Source organism: Coptis chinensis, chromosome 4, assembly GCF_015680905.1.
Source record: "Coptis chinensis isolate HL-2020 chromosome 4, ASM1568090v1, whole genome shotgun sequence".
NCBI classification, from domain to species: Eukaryota; Viridiplantae; Streptophyta; class Magnoliopsida; order Ranunculales; family Ranunculaceae; genus Coptis; species Coptis chinensis.
The window spans coordinates 93,301,795-93,319,388 of record NC_141459.1 but is presented as its reverse complement, the minus strand read 5'-3'; the positions used below and the strand labels follow the sequence as shown (position 1 = coordinate 93,319,388).

General features: G+C 41.0%; 1 protein-coding gene across 1 annotated transcript; it reads left to right on the top strand.

Annotated features, from left to right (window-relative positions):
- The first annotated feature begins 16,370 nt into the window (after nucleotides 1-16,370).
- Nucleotides 16,371-17,111, top strand: LOC147505733 (AT-hook motif nuclear-localized protein 20-like). The gene has a single exon (XM_086605617.1). The coding sequence runs from the start codon at nucleotides 16,371-16,373 to the stop codon at nucleotides 17,109-17,111; it is 741 nt and encodes a 246-aa protein (XP_086461743.1).
- The last annotated feature ends 483 nt before the right edge of the window (nucleotides 17,112-17,594 follow it).

Genomic DNA, 17,594 nt, shown 5'->3' with positions numbered 1-17,594 from the left:
TTCGCTACTTGAGTAGTTGTTCGAGCTTCTTATTCTTCTTCTTCTTACGATAACAAAGAGAATTGGGACAGATTTTATCATCATCATCGATAATATCCGAAAAGGCCATCCCTCGCCTCAAAAGAAACTACGTAATTGTTACATACGGTGTGAAGCCCAACTCTTGTGGCATATTTTCTCTCTCGATTCGATTCAGTGGTGAACAGTTGAGGCAATCAACCTCTTATATTCGATACTAATGGAATTCTTTTATATAAGAGACGCTCTGTTTGGTGTCGAGGAAGATACCAAAAGATTGGTGTTCACTTTTCGCCTCGCGATTACCGCTGAATCGTTGGGTGCGGTCGGGCTTCGATATTTTAGTCTCACCTCGACACCTTTTGAGTGATGAAAAGAATCGGTTCCACAGATGGTCACGTAGAGGATGAAATTTTAACGGAGGTCTTTCTTCGGCATCCTGTTTGAGTTATCCCCACATGAGGAAGAAAACAGAGCCGAGAGAAACAGCGATGTCGGCGTTGGAAATGTCGAGGCGAGCCAGCGCTTCGGATGAAGCGACTTCGCTCGCCAGAGTTCCAATAGAATAGGGCGACCAGGCCATAGAGGGGCGACCAGCCTCGATCTCCAAGATACATTGAAGGCCAAAGGCTAAAGAAGCCAAGGCCAGTCTAATTTTGTGGGCCTTTGCTACAAGATACCGCATGAAATTTGGTTTTGGAGATAAAACCAAAATCAAAGGTTTTGGAAAACCTAACCAAACAAGTTGAAGGATTGGAATCGGACTAAAACAAAGAGAGAACCTTTACGAGAGATATAACCCTCAGAAAGAGATAAGAGTGATCTAGTAAGGTGAGACCGTAAGGAGAGATTGTAATCTTCCTTCCCACTTTATTAAGAACCTGGCTCTTGTGGAAGTAGGCATCATTGGCGAACCACGGTAAATCTTTGTGTTGTGGTTTGCTTTTACCGCTTTACATTATTATTATCATTGTTAATAGTTGTTTAGCGAGTTGGGCATGTTAGTATAGGTAGTTTGTGATATTTGAGATTTATCCGGAGTTGAAGTGTGTTCATACAAGTTATCCGTGGTAGTGGGAATCGATTGGTATTGATATAATCCCCAACAAGTGGTATCGAGCCTTGGTTAGAATAGCCTAGGGTGTTATCCGAATCTTGGTCGAAGGTGTTTGTGAAATTCCCGAGAGAAGATTTGAGGTTAAATAACTTGTAGAGATGGACCATTCCGTGAACACTCGTATGATGAGTCCGAATAGGAAGGACTACACCATCTGGAAAGCCAAGATGGAAGACTTGCTATAATGCGCAAGGACTTGGCACTTCCCATTTGAAATGAGGGAGTAAAACCAGAAAAGGCCGATGAAATTTTGAAGTGGAAAAAGCTTGACGTAAAAGCCGATTGGATACATTCGGCGGTGGATTGGCGGCGGTGTCTTTCACCACGCCCAGCCTATGGAAGAAACTCAAGACCTTTATGAGAGGAAGTCGGGTGGAAACAAAGTGCTAGTCGTTAAGAAGTTTGCAAAAACACGGTACCAAGAAGGTTCTTCAATGTCCGAAAGCATCTTAATGAAGTCTGAGAATATCATCAATCGATGCATTTGATGAAGATCAATTTGGGAGATGAAGTTGAGGCTTTGTTTCTATTAGGCTCTCTACCCAAAGTTGGGAGACATTAGCGTTTTCTACATGGAGCGACCAAGGATAGAATTGTTACCATGGAGATGGCTACCACGTCTTTGTTGAATGAGGAGACTAGAAGGAGTGCAAGAAGCAGCTCTTCTCACTCGAGAGATCCTTTCACAGAGAAACGGGGAGAGGTCAAAACAGAAAACCATCTCGTTCTAGAGGTGATGGCGTAATAAATCTAGGGGTGAAGCTAGAACTCCTAAGGCAGAGAGGCAATGTTACTATTGTGCCACAAAAGGCCACTTCGGATATGAGTGCGAGAAATCAAGAGGGATGAGAAAAATAAGCGTGTACATGAAGACATGGTGCGAGGAACGGAAAACACAGCAGAGATACTACCGCACTACTACCGGCGACCTGAAGTGGGAATTGGTCGACAGGGTGTGGCCGTCTTAGTACCTCATGTCGTCGATGAGTGGGTGATAGATCTGGGAGCATCCTATCACGCCACATCGCGACGGGGATTCTTCACTACCTACAGGTGTGGTGAATATGGTGAAGTGAGGATGGGTAATAAAGATGCGTCAAGATCATAGGCATTGGAGATGTTCATATAGAAACCAATGTCGGCTACACCTTGACACTTCAAGGATGTAAAGACATGTCCCCGACATACGGTTAAAGCCTAATTTTAATTCGGGGGAAATTAGATGGCGATGGCTTTGTAAACTCGTTTGGTAACGGGGTATGGAAACCGAAAGCAGAGGTTCCATCAGTAGCGACGGATGAAAGAAAACTTGCTCTCTTTACAAAACACGAGGCTAGTTTGTGTAAAGCGCGTTTAACGCGCGTAAGAAGAAGTTTCATTCATCCGAATCGGGTACAAGAGACCGCGGTCACATGGGCATAAAAGGGATGGAAGTTCTTGCTAAGCAAAAGGCCATGCGGACATTAAAGGTACACATTTAAATACATGTACTCACTGTTGTTTGGTAGGAAAGCAACACAGGTGTCTTTCCAAAGATTCCCGTCTCACGTAAAGGACACATCGTCGAGCTAGTGCACCACGGACTTATGTGGTCCTATGAGAGTGAAGTCCCACCAGGGAGTTTTGTACTTCTTGACATTCATTGATGATCGTCCAAGAAAGATATGGGCCTATAGTCCCGAAGACCAAGGATGAAGTACTTGGCGTGTTTGAGAAATTCCACAAAGATGGTGGAAAGAGAGAAGGGAAGTTGTTGAAATGTATTCGCCGATAATGGGGGTGAGTACATTGGGCCATTTGAAGAGTATTGCCGAGTCATGGGATTCGGTCATGAGCGCACCGTTCCCAAGACACCGCAAATGAGAATGGAATAGCAGAGAGAATGAACCGTACCATTGTAGAGGATGAGATGCATGCTATCTCACTCTAAGCTACCTAGAAGCTCTTGGGTAGAAGCAATGCGTCATACCGGTGCATGTGATCAACTTTGCCGCCGGCAAAGCCTCTGAATAGTGATTATCCAGAGAGAGTATGGTCAGGCAGAGATGTTGATTATGGATACTTGAGGGTATTTGGGTGCAGGGCATTTGTGCATATTCCGAAGGATGAGAGATCCAAGCTTGATGACAAAGCCAAGCAGTGCATTTTTCTGGGTTATGGAGATGAAAAGTTTGGTTACAAACTCTATGATCCGATTAACAAGAAGGTAATCCGAAGTCGAGATGTTGTGTTCTTAGAAGACCAAACCATAGCAGACTTTGAGGAGGTGAGAAGCTACTGAGCTTTCACCAATGATCTTGTTGATTGAACCGAAGTTCCTACCGTGGAACGTCAGGCATTGAGAATGCAGAGAACCATGAGTTTGAAGCTCATGATGAGAATCCTATTGCTCATGATGGGATAGAACCTATTGGTATAGAAGATGCGAGATGAGATGCATGAACCACCACCCGAGCAAGCGAGGAGTGCATACTCCCGAGGCACCAAAGAGATGGGGCAAGGAGGTCCGACAGGAGGAAACTAGCTTCAACCGGTATCCACCACATACGTGATGCTACTATCGGATGGTGGAGAACCTATGTACTATCAAGAGGCACTTGAAGGTACAGACAAGGAAAAGTGGTTGAAGGCTATGCATGACGAGATGGATTCTTTGCATAAGAATCACACTTTATGAAGTTAGTTGAGAAACCCACGGGGAGAAAAGTTCTCAAGAATAAGTGGATATACAAAGTCAAGCATGAGGAGAACAATCCTCACCCAAGGCACAAAGCTCGCCTTTGTTGTGAAGGGATTCGGTCAAAGGAAAGGGATTGACTTTGATGAGATTTTTCTCCGTAGTGAAGATGACTTCTATCCGGGTGGTATTGGGTATGGCCGCAAGTATGAACCTAGAGGTTGAGCAGGTTAGATGTTAAGACAGCTTTTCTTCATGGAGACCTTGAAGAAGATGTCTACATGGACCGCAGGGGTTTGAGGTCAAAGGCAAGGAGCACCTAGTATGCAAGCCGATAAAGAGCTTGTATGGGTTGAAGCAAGCAACCGAGACGATGGGTACATAAAAGTTTGATTCCTTTATGGCGGAAGCAAGGATACAAGAAGTCCGCTTAGATCATTGTGTGTTTGTTCGAGAGATTTCCGGATAGGGATTTCATATCAGGTTATTTTGTATGTGGATGATATGTTGATAGTTGGCCCAAAACATCAACAAGATATCCAAGCTGAAGAAAGACTTGAGTAAGTCCTTTGAGATGAAGGATTTGGGTCAAGCAAAGCAGATACTTGGGATGCGGATCACTCGTGATGAGTAAAGAGTGGAAAGTTGTGGCTTTCAAGAAAGCTACATTGAGAAGGTGTTGAAAGAGATTCAACATGGATCAAAGCCTGCCGGTCGGTTTGTCCGCTTGGTGGCCAGTTCCCGCATGACCAAAGAGATGTCCTCCTAAGGGTGAGCATGAGCAGAGTCGGATGGAAAAGATTCCTTATGCATCAGATGGGCAATTTGATGTATGCCATGGTGTGTACTAGACCGGATATTGCTTTCGCCCGTTGGGGTGGTAAGCGATTTCATCAAATCCGGGTAAAGAGTATTGGGAAGGTGTTAAGTGGATATTGAGATATCTCAAAGGCACTTCCAAATCGTGTTTGTGTTTTGGTGGAAGTAAGCCCTTACTTGAAGCGCTACATCGACGCAGACATGGCGGTGATGTTGACTCGATGAAGTCCACCTCCGGTTATCCGGGTTACTTTTGCGGGGGAGCAGTTTCTTGGCAATCTAAGTTGCAAAAGTGTGTTGCCCTCTCCACTACGTCTGGCCGAAAGTACATTGCAGCCATCGAAAGTTAAAAAAAAGAGTTGCTATGGATGAAGAGGTTCTTCGATTTTAACTAGGGCTAAAGCGTAAAACAGTTTGTAGTTCTATATGTGATCGAGGCGCCATCAACTTGAGCAAAAATCCGAAGTTTTCATTCTAGATCCAAGCACATACACGCGTTATCATTGGATTAGAGAAGTACTTTCGAAGACAAGCATTTGTGTATCGAGAAGATCCATACCGACAAGAACGGGTCGGATATGATGACCAAAGTCTTACGAAAGGTAAGTTTGATGTTTGTTGTGCTATTGCGGAATGGCGACACTCCTCCCCGTTGATTTGGCAATTGCATGGAGGTATCCCCCTCACCGTTCGGGAGGGGAGATTGTTGAGTTATCCCTCACATGAGGAGAGAAAACAGAGTGGAGAGAAACGCTTAATTCGGCGTGGAAATGTCGACGCAGCGCTTCGGCTAGCGACTTCTTCGAGTTCGATAGAATAGGGCGACTGCTTCATAGAGGGGCGACCAGCTCGATCTCGATACATTGGCCTTCAGCTCACCAGTCTAATTTTCGTGGGCCTTTGCTACAAGATTCCGCGAAATTTGGTTTTTGGAGATAAAACCAAAATCAAGGTTTTGGAAAACCTAACCAAAACAAGTCGAAAGGATTGGAATCCGGACTAAAACAAAGAGAGAACCTTCTGAGAGATATAACCCTCAGAAAGAGATAAGAGTGATCTAGTAAGGTGAGACCTGTAAGGAGAGATTGTAATCTTCCTTCCCACTTTATTAAGAACCGGCTCTTGTGGAAGTAGGCATCATTGGCCGAACCACGGTAAATCTTTGTGTTGTGGTTTGCTTTTACTGCTTTACATTATTATCTGTTGTTAATAGTTGTTTAGCGAGTTGGGCATGTTAGTATAGGTAGTTTGTGATATTTGAGATTTATCCGAGTTGAAGTGTGTTCATACAAGTTATCGTGGTAAGTGGGGAATCGATTGGTATTGATATAATCCCCAACAAAGATCCCATGAAGCAACAACTTTACAATCGAAAATAATGAGCATCCTTTATCCACACCGGATGTCTGCTAATGGAATTGAGAAATAGGCCCGCATAATGGATATAGAAGCCGATGATGATAATGGTGAAGACTTAGTCGGTGATAGTAGACACGAAGACCTTATGACCGAAGTTGAATTGTGGCACAAGATTGAGCAAAGGGATCTAGTAGCAAACAGAGGGTGAAATAGACAATGTTGCCAGAGGAAATAAGGGAAGAGTGCAGCAGAAAGCTTGGTGCTACAAATGAAAGAGAAGCACAGATTTTATCCTCCCGGAAAAATAATGCACATTATCAACTTCCACCTCAAGAGCCAATCTTAATATTCTTAAGCAAATGAAAGAGAAGCACGATTTTATCCTCATGGTTGCAAATATTCTTAATACAGAACACTATCCGTAGAGCCAATCTTCCCGCTTTCTTAAGCCACCGTGATATGTACCTTAAGCTTTGGGACCACCGCAGCAGAAAAGAGTGAAAAGAGTGCCATCTTAACATGGAGTTTTCTGAATTTATTAACAGGAAAACACGATTGGGTAACATCCACCACACGGTCGTCTGAATATATATGTCCATCCAGTTTTTTCAGAATTTGAAAATGCGTAACTTGATATAACTGGTAAGGTTGGTGATGACTTAAACAATGGAGATGTGGTGATAGCCAATGAAGACGTAGTGGCCGTTGATGGTGACGTCAACGATGGAGATGTGGTGATAGCTGATGAAGACGAGGTGGTCGTTGATGACGCGGTTACCATTGATAGTGAGGACGACTCCTCATATGGCCCTCTTAATTACTCAGATATCACTTCTGGATTTGAAGTCCTCAAACTGGATCCAATTTTTGTGCAAGTGGAATTAGGTAAAGAGCCTACATGGCCAACCATTGTGTTTATATTCTCGTAACTGCTCTTGATCAACTGTAGGACGACGGTGTAGTTATTTGTATGTATTGGAGATTGAACCTTGGCTTCCACATAAAGTCCGGAAAAATCATAGTTGTGTTTCACAGCCAAAGTAAGTGCATGAGGAATGTTTGGCGAAATGCGCGTAAAGAGGTTTGTTCTGTGTACATGTGAAAAAGGGAATCCTTCATGAAGGTTACATAGTGATATGAAGGCGAGATGCATGCAACGAATAACTCGGAAATCCAGAGGAACAAAGAGATCTAGAGTTTGGGACTGAGATCAACAGATTGGAGCGTCCGAATACAAATGGTAAGATGATTACAAAAGAGATGTAGAGACATACAGCGGCAGGTTACAGAGAAAGAGAAAGATCTGTGGTACCGTGGAACAGAATGGAGATTGAGCTAATATTTACTAGATGATGTTTGGTCTATTCTTGTGTGGGAAGAGATAAAGATGAGCTGCCTTTAAGCCAGAGAACGGGGGGGGATGAGCCCTTCGTGGACCGCTGCGTCCAAATCAAGTTTGGGGAAAAATGAGCTGCTTCTAAGCCAGAGAGCGGAGGGGTTCGAGAAGAACCTTCGCGGATATGCTGTGGGGCTATCCGAATGAGTGCGGGGGGATGATCCCTCCACGGACCCTCGTGTTCGAATCAAACATGGGGCAGACTGAGCTGTTCCCGGATGTGCATTCCGAAGGAGAGCGGAGGGGTTCGAGAAGACCCTTCGCGGATATGTTGTGGGGCTATCCGAACGAGTGCGGGGGGATGAGCCCTCCGCGGACCCTCGTGTCTAAATCAAACATGGGGCAAGCCGAGCCATTTTCCCGGATGTGCATTCCGGCGAGAGCGGAGGGTTCGAGAAGACCCTTCGCGGATATGTCGTGGGGCTATCCGAATGAGTGCGGGGTGGGATGAGCCCTCCGCGGACCCGAGAGAGAGCCCCAACCGGCGGCAACCCGGTCGAGCCCGCGGAGTGGGATGAGCCCTCCGCGGATCAGAGACGCTAGAGATACATGAGGCAATGAGAGAGCCTTAACCGGGCGCATAACTGGTCAAGCCCGCGGAGTGGGATGAGCCCTCCGCGGATCAGAGATGCTAGAGATACATGGGGCAATGAGAGAGCCCCTAAATCGGCGATAACCGGTCGAACCAGAGAAAATGGATCGAGATGCTAGAGATACATGGGGCAATGAGAGAGCCCCCCAGGCAAGACCCCATCGAGCCCGCTGGGGGGATGAGCCCTTCATGGGATAGAAAGGCAAAGAGATAGGCAGGTGAAAGAGAGTAGCCCCAGAGCCTGGCCGAGCCATCGAGATACAAGAGATATCGCGGACATGAGATTTGAATAAAACATGAGAGCAAATTCGAAGTTGCCCCTCATCGACTCCACTCCTTAGCAGAGGCAGTGGGGGGTGAGCCCTCTCATGGACATGAGATCCGAGTCAAACCACAGGGGGCAAGCCGAGTTGCCCTCATTTGACTCTTAGTAGCAGTGGGGTGGATGAGCCCTCCGGACATGAGATTCGAAGTCAAACCCGGGGCAAAGCAAAGTTGCCCCTCATCGGACTCCACCCAGAGAGAGATAGCGGGGATGAGCCCTCATGGGTCATGAGATCCTAATCAGACTTGGGGCAAACAGAGTGGCCCCTCAATAGACTCCACTTGAGTAGGGGCGATGGGGGGAGGGATGAGCCCTCCATGGCCCGGAGTTCCGAAGGAACAATACTATTGGATTTACAAAAGAGAAAAGAGGGATAGGAGGCCCTTTTTCATGGATCGGGATATCGAATTCCATGAGTAAAGTGCAAGGGGATGAGACCCTTGGCGGATACAATGTCGAGTCCTACGAAAAGGGAAATGAAAGGGAGAGACACTCCATGAACATGATAAGGATTTCTATGAAGGAGAGCTTTATGATTTTGAGACACTCCTGAGACATAGTGGTGAGTTCTCTAAAGGAGAGATGGTGGCCGAGGTGATACACTCCATGAGTGGGCAAGCGATGAGTTTCGAGAAGGAGAGAGGTGGTGGGGAAGGCATATGATATGGTAGTGAGTTCTATGTGAGAGGTGTTGGTCGGGTTGAGACACATCGTGGGCATGGTATTGAGTTGAAGAGAGAGAGCCGGGGGATGAGAGGTTGAGTTCTACGAAAGGGAAAATGAAAAGTGAGACACACTCTGGATATAGTAGTGAGTTATGTGAAAGAGAGCTTATGACAGGGCTGAGACACTCCACTGACATAGTGGTGAGTTCTCTGAAGGAGAGATGGTGGCTGAGGTGATACACTCCGCAGACAGGGCAATGAGTTTCGAGAAGGAGAGCAGGTGGCTGGGGAAGGCATACCGCTGATATGGTAGTGAGTTCTATGTGAGAGGTGTTGGTTGGGTTGAGACACATCGTGGACATTGTATTGAGTTGAAGAGAGAGAGTGAAGGGGATGAGACAATTGAGTCCTAGGAAAAGGGAAATGAAAGGGTGAGACACTCTGCGGATATAGAAGTGAGTTATGTGAAGGAGAGATTATGACAGGGCTGAGACACTTCGTGGACATAGTGACAAGTTTTCGGAAAGAGAGATGTTGGCTGAGGTGAGACACTTCGCGGATATAGTAGTGAGTTCTATGAAGGAGAGCTTATGGCTAGGTTGAGACACATTGTGAGCATTGTATCGAGTTGAATGGAGAGAGCGAAGGGGATGAGATCCTTCGTGGATACGTTAATGGGGTATATGAACGAGAACTGATGGATTGAGTACTTCACAGACATATGGTCCAGTAGCAGAGTACATGGATATGAAATGTCCTGAGGAAGAGAAAACTACGTATAGTCACAGGATACTGTGGATACCTAGAGTTCAAAGAGAGAAACAAGAAAGTTTGAAGACTTTCGGTCCGCCCGTCATCATCATCGCCGCCGAACCCGGAGGGGGCAAAAATGTAGTAGCCATATTGGGGATGCATCACATAAGCGCCCCAAGAGATAAGGCCCATACCATAGTATGTATTGGGCCCAGAGAATAGGCCCAGGACCATACTATGCCCCATGAGTAAAACCTAAGAGAGGGATATAAAAAGGAAAGGAGGGAGGAAGAAAAAGGGGGGGCAATCAATAGAGGCATAGAAGGGTGAGGAGAGAGAGGTGAACTACGGCGGCTTGATCCCAAGATGGGTACGTAGGCAACCGAATTGGTGCAGCCGATCCAAAATATAGAGTGAATTTGAGTAAAGTTTGAGATTGGCGAGATTGCCAGTAATTTGGTTGTAACAAAAGAGTTACTAGTACTAAAATTGGTTGGAATATGTTGACGGTCCATGCCTTTCATTTGTAGCATCCAATGTCGTATTTATAGTCTTTAAAGAGTTGCACACTTTTTTTGTTTCGATGATAAACACGAAGACTTGCACTTCGTCAGTTTACTGATTAGGATTAAGGAAACATTTCACCTTGATATTTCCATTATCGTCCATATTTCACGATAAATTTTAACATATCGTCGATTTTTACTTATGCCCCATGTTAAATATATGTCGAGATAATGGGGATCGATATTTCCCTATATCCTGATATTTTGTTCTCTGCCCACATCTACAAGACTACAACAGAGATTATGTGCTCGTGTTGTAGAAACGATAGTGGAACCATTATATGGCCGGCTTGCAATTAAAATTTAAAAGAACATGAAAGACTTTCTATAGGAGCATCTTTAGGAGTTAGTAGCGATACCAAAAAAACACCAAATATTTTAACCAAACCAAATACCAAACCAAACTTACACCAACTAACTTCACGAGCGACATCAAAAAGTTGACATCAAATGTCGCGGTTTTGGATAAACCGCGCCATAGACGCCCACCACAGAAGTTCAAACCCACGCGATTTTTCATAAACCGCGCGGTGTGTCGCACACCGCATGCTATCATCTTTTAACCCTGTGTTTCCTGCGTGACTCTCTTCATTTTTCATGTTCTCTCTAATCCTAAACTCATCTCTTTAGCAAAAAATAAATAAATAAAAACTACCGAAACTCTTGACGATTTTTCAATAGATCATTCATCTTCTTCTTCTTCATCGAGCTCGAGCTCTTCAAATGATAACACTGCAATTAAGCGTTGTAAAAAATTAGTGGCTATTGCTCTACCTTGGTCTGACATTGTCTGGGTTTATTGTGCCAGCAAGAAACGAAGTCCTCTTATAAACCACATGGTGGTTCGAAGAAAGGAAGAAAATGCAAGAATTATCAGTTCGAGGCAACACTGGCTCGTATAAATGCTAACTACTTCGGCGCAAATTTTATATTCACTGACCATGACTTTCGATGCCGATTTCGTATGGCTGAGTAATTGTTTATTCGTATTTTCAATCATTTTAACCATCATGTACCATATTTTCAGCAAAAAGTTAACAATGCGGGTAAGTTTGGGATTTACCCAAAAATCAAAGTAATTACTGTTATACAAATGTTTGCTTATGGGTCTCCAGCTAATCTAGTAGATGATATGTTACATATTGCTGAGCCAACTGGTCCTGAAAGCATGCACTATTTCTGTGATGGAATTTATTACAATTTTTGGAGGTGAATACTTGTGCAAACCAAATGCTGCAGATATTTAGCGTTTGCTTAAAGAGTCTGAAGAATGCGGATGGCCTGGAATGCTAGGAAACATTGATTGCATGCACTGGCAATGGAAGAATTGCCCATCCACGTGGCAAGGGTCTCACACTAGCCATGTGCATAAACCAACAGTGATTTTGGAGGCGGTTGCTTCTTATGACACGTGGACTTGGCATGTTTTTTTTTGGAATGACGGGTTCTCACAACGATCTTAATGTGCTTGACCGCTCACCAATATTTGATGGTATAGTCAATGATGAAGCTATTCCTTGTAACTACACTATGAATGGACTATTATTTGGCTGACGGTATCTATCCTAATTATGCCACCTTGATTCAAACGATTTCTAAGCGACTGTTGCATAAGATAAATATTTTGCAAATAAACAAGAAGTTGCTAGAAAAGACATGGAGCGGGTGTTTGGTATATTGCAGTCGCGTTGGGCTATTTTAGTAAATCCGTGCAGGTTATGGTATTTGGAGACCATGGCTACTGTTATGAGGGCTTGCATCATTTTACACAATATGATTGTGGAAGATGAACGCAAAACGGATATCCCGCAGTATATTCCTGATTATGAAAGGCCAAGTAGAGAAGGTGCATCTGAAGATAAACGCCACTTTGTTCTATCTCATTGGGCATCTGACGTCGAGAGGGTTTGTTCACAAGTTGTTCATGATAGATTGAAGAATGACTTGGTTGAGCATTTGTGGAGTAGGCATGGTCGGCGTTGATTTCTATTTCTATTTGGACTTCATTTAGACTTTGTGTTTATTTATCATTTCAATTTCTATGTATTTGTGTTTCAAGTTTATTTCTATGTATTTGTGGTTTTATGAAAGAATTTGTGTATATGAGAATTTTGAAAATATAAAGTAGACTCTACCAAAATTTTTTTAGAATGATAAAAAGTATCAACTTTAAATTAAGGTAACTCAAATTAAAAGAAAATATTCGATTGAAGTACATTCTAATTAAAATCAAGATACAAACTCAAATTAAAGTACGTCATAAATTAAAAGATATAAGTAGGAAGTAAATCATTTAGACTCTGCACTACTTTGACTACTACCAGTGATATTGACAACTCGATTCTTCATTTTTTGTAAAATTTCTGCCATTTTGAGTTGCCAAATTTCGCGCTCATCTTCGGATAATCCTTCTAATTTCATTCCTAGTATTTTAATATCATTTTCATCTTCTCGAACTCGGAGTGCATCTTTCTTCAATTGAAGTTTCTCTTTTTGGATTTTAAGCTTCCAATCCATCACATTTTTCTTCAATTGAAGTTTTTCGGATTCCATCTCATCTTTCTTCAACTGTCTTTGAGCTTCCAATTCATTGCTTTCTTTGGTGGTTTTAGAAAGTTCCACAAGAAAATCATCAAGTTTCTTAGCGGATTCCTCCACTTTAGAATCACCTTCTTCTTTCTCTTTTTGTTTTCTTATATTTTCTTCTTTCTTTCCAATAGGCCTATCCGCAAGCCCATCAACTTGGTGTGGATCATAATCCATTGGTTGAGTTGTCACAGTTGATATTAGGACTGATGAACCTCCATTCCTACTGTTTGACTTCGACTTTTTGGTGGGTCGCATTTCATTTCTCAATTGTAGCCTCTTCCATTTGGGTGAGTCTTTCACCATGTTATAACATTGCATCCACTTCCAAACCCCATTATGCATCTCATATGCATTTATTGCTTTCTTAACCTACCAATTAAGAAAAAACTAAATTATAATTGAAAATGTATTTGTGAATCAAAATAACAAATATAAAGTAAATAATACTTACAATCATATTTTCATTATAGCCACTTGGAGGAGATGTTTGAATCTTAGAAAGAATAGCATGTAACTTGTTGATATTAGCTTGAATAAAAGTCCAATGGTGTTTCATGCCTGCAAAGTTGCGTTCGGTTACTCTTCCTAGATTTGCATGAAATGTATTTAGAATCCTACTCCAAAATGCGTTTAACTTTTGCTCACTACACCATATTGACTAACTTGTAGCCAACTATTGGTGAGAGCAACATCTTCTTCTTGTATCCATGAAACCCCTCTAGATTTTGTTTTTGGCTCTTCACTAGTCATTGTGGTTTAGAGTAGAGAGTAGAGACTGAAGAATAGAAGTGAGTGTAAAACATATTGTGTGAGTGCTTCAATTTATAATGAAAGAAAAATATAGCCATTTTTTGCCCGTTTTTTTCATTTAGAGCACGTGGTGTTGTAAATATTGCGCGGTTTTTGCAAAACCGCGTTATTAAAGCCCACACTCTAGCCCAAGCCCATACGGTGTTCGAAACACCGCGTGGTTTTTCCAAAACCATGAGAGAGATTTGATATAACACCAAAGCAAACACCAAATCGGACACCAAATTTTGGCCGATTTGGTATTTGCTTTGGTGTTTTTATCAAAAGGTGTCTCTCTTGAAGATGAAAAAACACCAAACTATTGAAAATTTGGTGTTTGATGCTAGGATAGTGTCTTTCCTAAATATGCTCTAAGACTAGGAAGCAATGCAAATTTCACATATAGCCACCAATTTCTATCCAAGATTTCTCAAGGTAGCTCATGTTTCATGCATTGAAAAAGGGTCGGCCATAGGCCTATGCTGTCTAAGCCCTTTGCATAGGACCCCCAAAAATAAAGAAAAAACAAGGGCCTCGTTCTGCTTACAAAAACCTACTATAGTGTTAAAAAAACCAATAGAAATCAATTATAAAAGCCCAATATACGAAAAAAAAGAAACAAAAAGACCCATATTTAGAGAACTTGTATAGGGCCTATTGGAAGTTTTCATAGAAAATTTGCATAATTGCATACTACTTTTGGTTTGAAAATCTTCAAAGTTAATGATTTGCCGTCAAACAATATATTCCACAGTTTTTTCCACAATTTTTTTGATTGCCAAGTTATTTGCTAGAAGACAAATAAACAATCATTCAGTTATTCAAAATCGCAATCTATACGTATTCATTAAAATTAAACCATAAAAGGCAAAGACATAAATGCATATATAATGTAGTTTCCAAAGTTAATTTCTTGAGACATACAAACTTCTTTATTTTTCACAAGAGATCCTCAAATTTTCTAAGAGATCAAAGTGGGACAATTCTATTGAGCAGTGGATCTGTGGATGGGTTTACTACTACAATTTGGATAAGTCATTCGTTTTCTCTAAACGAAATCAAGTTGAACTGGTATGCGGTTTAATCTTTGTATCTTATGTTCTTATCAAAACTTTCTTTGGAAAATATAATGTTGTTTGTTTGGTTGCATACAAGAAACTATGCACAATTTTTTTAATTGGTTACCAACAATTTCATTTTCAGATAGAGAAAATGTTTGGGTTTGAATAATTGTTAAAATAATACGAAATGCTTTTTTACAAATTTTTTTTCAAAGGTTGGACTTTTTTTTCATAATAAATAAAGGAAAAATAAGAATTATTAAGAAGATGACATTTCTATGCACTTAATTAGTTTATTGAATCAAACATGAGAAAATAACTTTTTCCAAGAGATACTTAATTTCTCACAATAAGCAATGAAAACAAACAATAATTTTGTAGTATTCATCAATTCATAACTGTTATCTTATGATAATATTGTCTGATAAGTGGTTGCTAATACATGTTTTAGGCCACAACTGAATTTCTCTGAAAAAGTTCTCAAGAAGATTTCCATTATTTTGTAGAAAAGATTTCTATCAAATGCATTGTAATTATGTTTGATCACACACGATTCGAAAATTAAATTTACAGTTTTCACTTTTTGGATTATGATGCTAACAATTTTTTCTCTTGGGAAATATGCATATTTGTTTACTTTGTTTGCAATATATTATGTTTCCAAAAACACATTGTTAATGAGAAATTTAATTCTCATTGTCCCCAAATAAATTTTATTAAGAGAGCTGTAGCAAAATGTTTTTCAGTGGAGGTGGAAAAAAATAAATTCTCTCAAGATAAATGTTTTTTGTTTAGTCATAAATTAAACCGTCAAACTTAAGAAATTTTGTGGAATAATTAATTCTAGGGCATAGTCTTTTACAAAGATTGGATTATAAAATGAGAACTCTTATATAATTAAGGACTTTATAGGGGTAGTAGGGGTAGCCACTTACTCATCTATTGATCGATTTCATTTTCACACACAAATAGTGTTTACAATATTTTGGCAGTATTGTACATCAGTTGGGATTTATTAATGGGTATATTGGTATGAAATTTGTTTGGTATTATTATGTCAATTTGTGTTACTATGTATATTGTGTTTCACCATTTTGAAATTTTTGGGTAACTATCCTTGATGGAGAATCCACAATATTTTTGGCTTTGTGGGTAGAAATAAAGTGATCCACAATATTTTTTGTTTAGGCATGATCTTAATTGACAAAATTAAACATATAATCAAGCAAGTATTTGCCGCCTTTTTTTTTTTTTTTTTTTTTTTTTTTTTTTTCCTGACAAGTCTATTTTAAATGAGATTAGTAACTCTTTGATGCTGACGGGGTTTGATCCCCAGACCTCAAGTATCATCACCCAAATGTTTTACGGACTTTGTTAGTCAGCACATGTTATCCTTTCTATTGATATGCTAAATTTGAAATTGATTGGTTCAATTCCATTTCGTACAAATAGCCATTAATATCTAGGTCTTTGTGGTTTGGACACAAATTTATTTGGAGTGTGGCTAAGTTTGTTTTTTTTGCCCCCTTAGACCAAATAGATTTAAGGATTGATTGATAAGATTGTTCTTTCTAACAAATTTAATCACAACACTCTACGCTAATTATTTGTGGCCTAAGCAGGTGTATACGACTTAACTGAGATATGTCACGAATCCATAGAGAAGATCCGAATGGAAACCAAATAGAAGAGGTGAAAGTAAATGATGGAGAACATCAAGAAGCCTACATCGAGGTTGGACCGCCTCTTTGCCTAATAGCTCAACCATCAAGAACCGTGGATGGACACATGACTGTTATACAAGTGCCAAGTGGTGCCAACATAGTGAACACACTAGCTAAATTTGCAAGAATGCGACATTGTGATCTTTATATAATTAACGGAAGTGGGGTGGTAAATAATGCTATACTGCAAGATGGAGAGGTCTGTTACCTTCACCGTGGCTTACTGCAGCTTATATCTCTAACGGGTTCAATCCAACTTGGGACAAGTGTTCAGAGTCTCATTGAGTTGGCAACATACTTGAGGAACCCTGCAGGGCATATTGTAGGCGGCACTGTGGTTGACTCTCTTTTTGCACATGGGATAGTCACAGTGAACGTTTCAACCCAACTGGTGTTGGGACAGCCGCTAGAAGATATTCCAAGTAATGGGGGTTTGCAAGGATTTAGTCACCATGACCGAGGAATACCACCACCTGCGGTGGGATCTAGTGCATGTAAACAACTAGGACCTCACGAAATACCTATTCCCTATGGACCTGTTTATAATGTGCAACCACTGAAGATGTATGTTGCTAATGGTGTAGAAGTGAATTATGGTGCCTTTGGTTGCTCTATGCCCCCCGTCATTTATGAACAAGAGCAAATAATTAAGAGAGTTTGAGTCACATTGAAACCAAAAATAGTTAAATTAAATATATGATGAACAATCAGAGGGATTTTATTTTTTTATTTATTTTTATTTTTATTTTTTTTACATACTATTGTTTTTGAGTTGGATCAATATTTGGTAACGAGTGAAAATTTTCCTTTGCATTCAACTCAAATCCAAAATGCAAAGGGTATGGCGGCTAGAGAATTGTATATATACAATGTTATGCATGACTTTAAATTTCCCAAGTGAGACTATATATCTCAACAAATGGTATAACAGGGTAAAAATACTTGACTTCATGTGTACACAAGTGAAGGCCCCCTCGATCAAATTATGTTGGTACAAATTTAATTGCATTTTGTTTCAGAATTGGATCAAATTATATGTGATCAATCAAGTGTTGTGCATTTGAGTATTATAGTCGACCACACACTATTGTAATGTAAAGCATTCATTTGTGTATGAGTACCACTACAATTAGGAGAAAAATAA

Coding starts and splice junctions, on each gene's coding strand:
- LOC147505733 (XM_086605617.1), top strand. CDS start 16,371: ATGTCACGAATCCATAGAGAAGATCCGAATGGAAACCAAATAGAAGAG.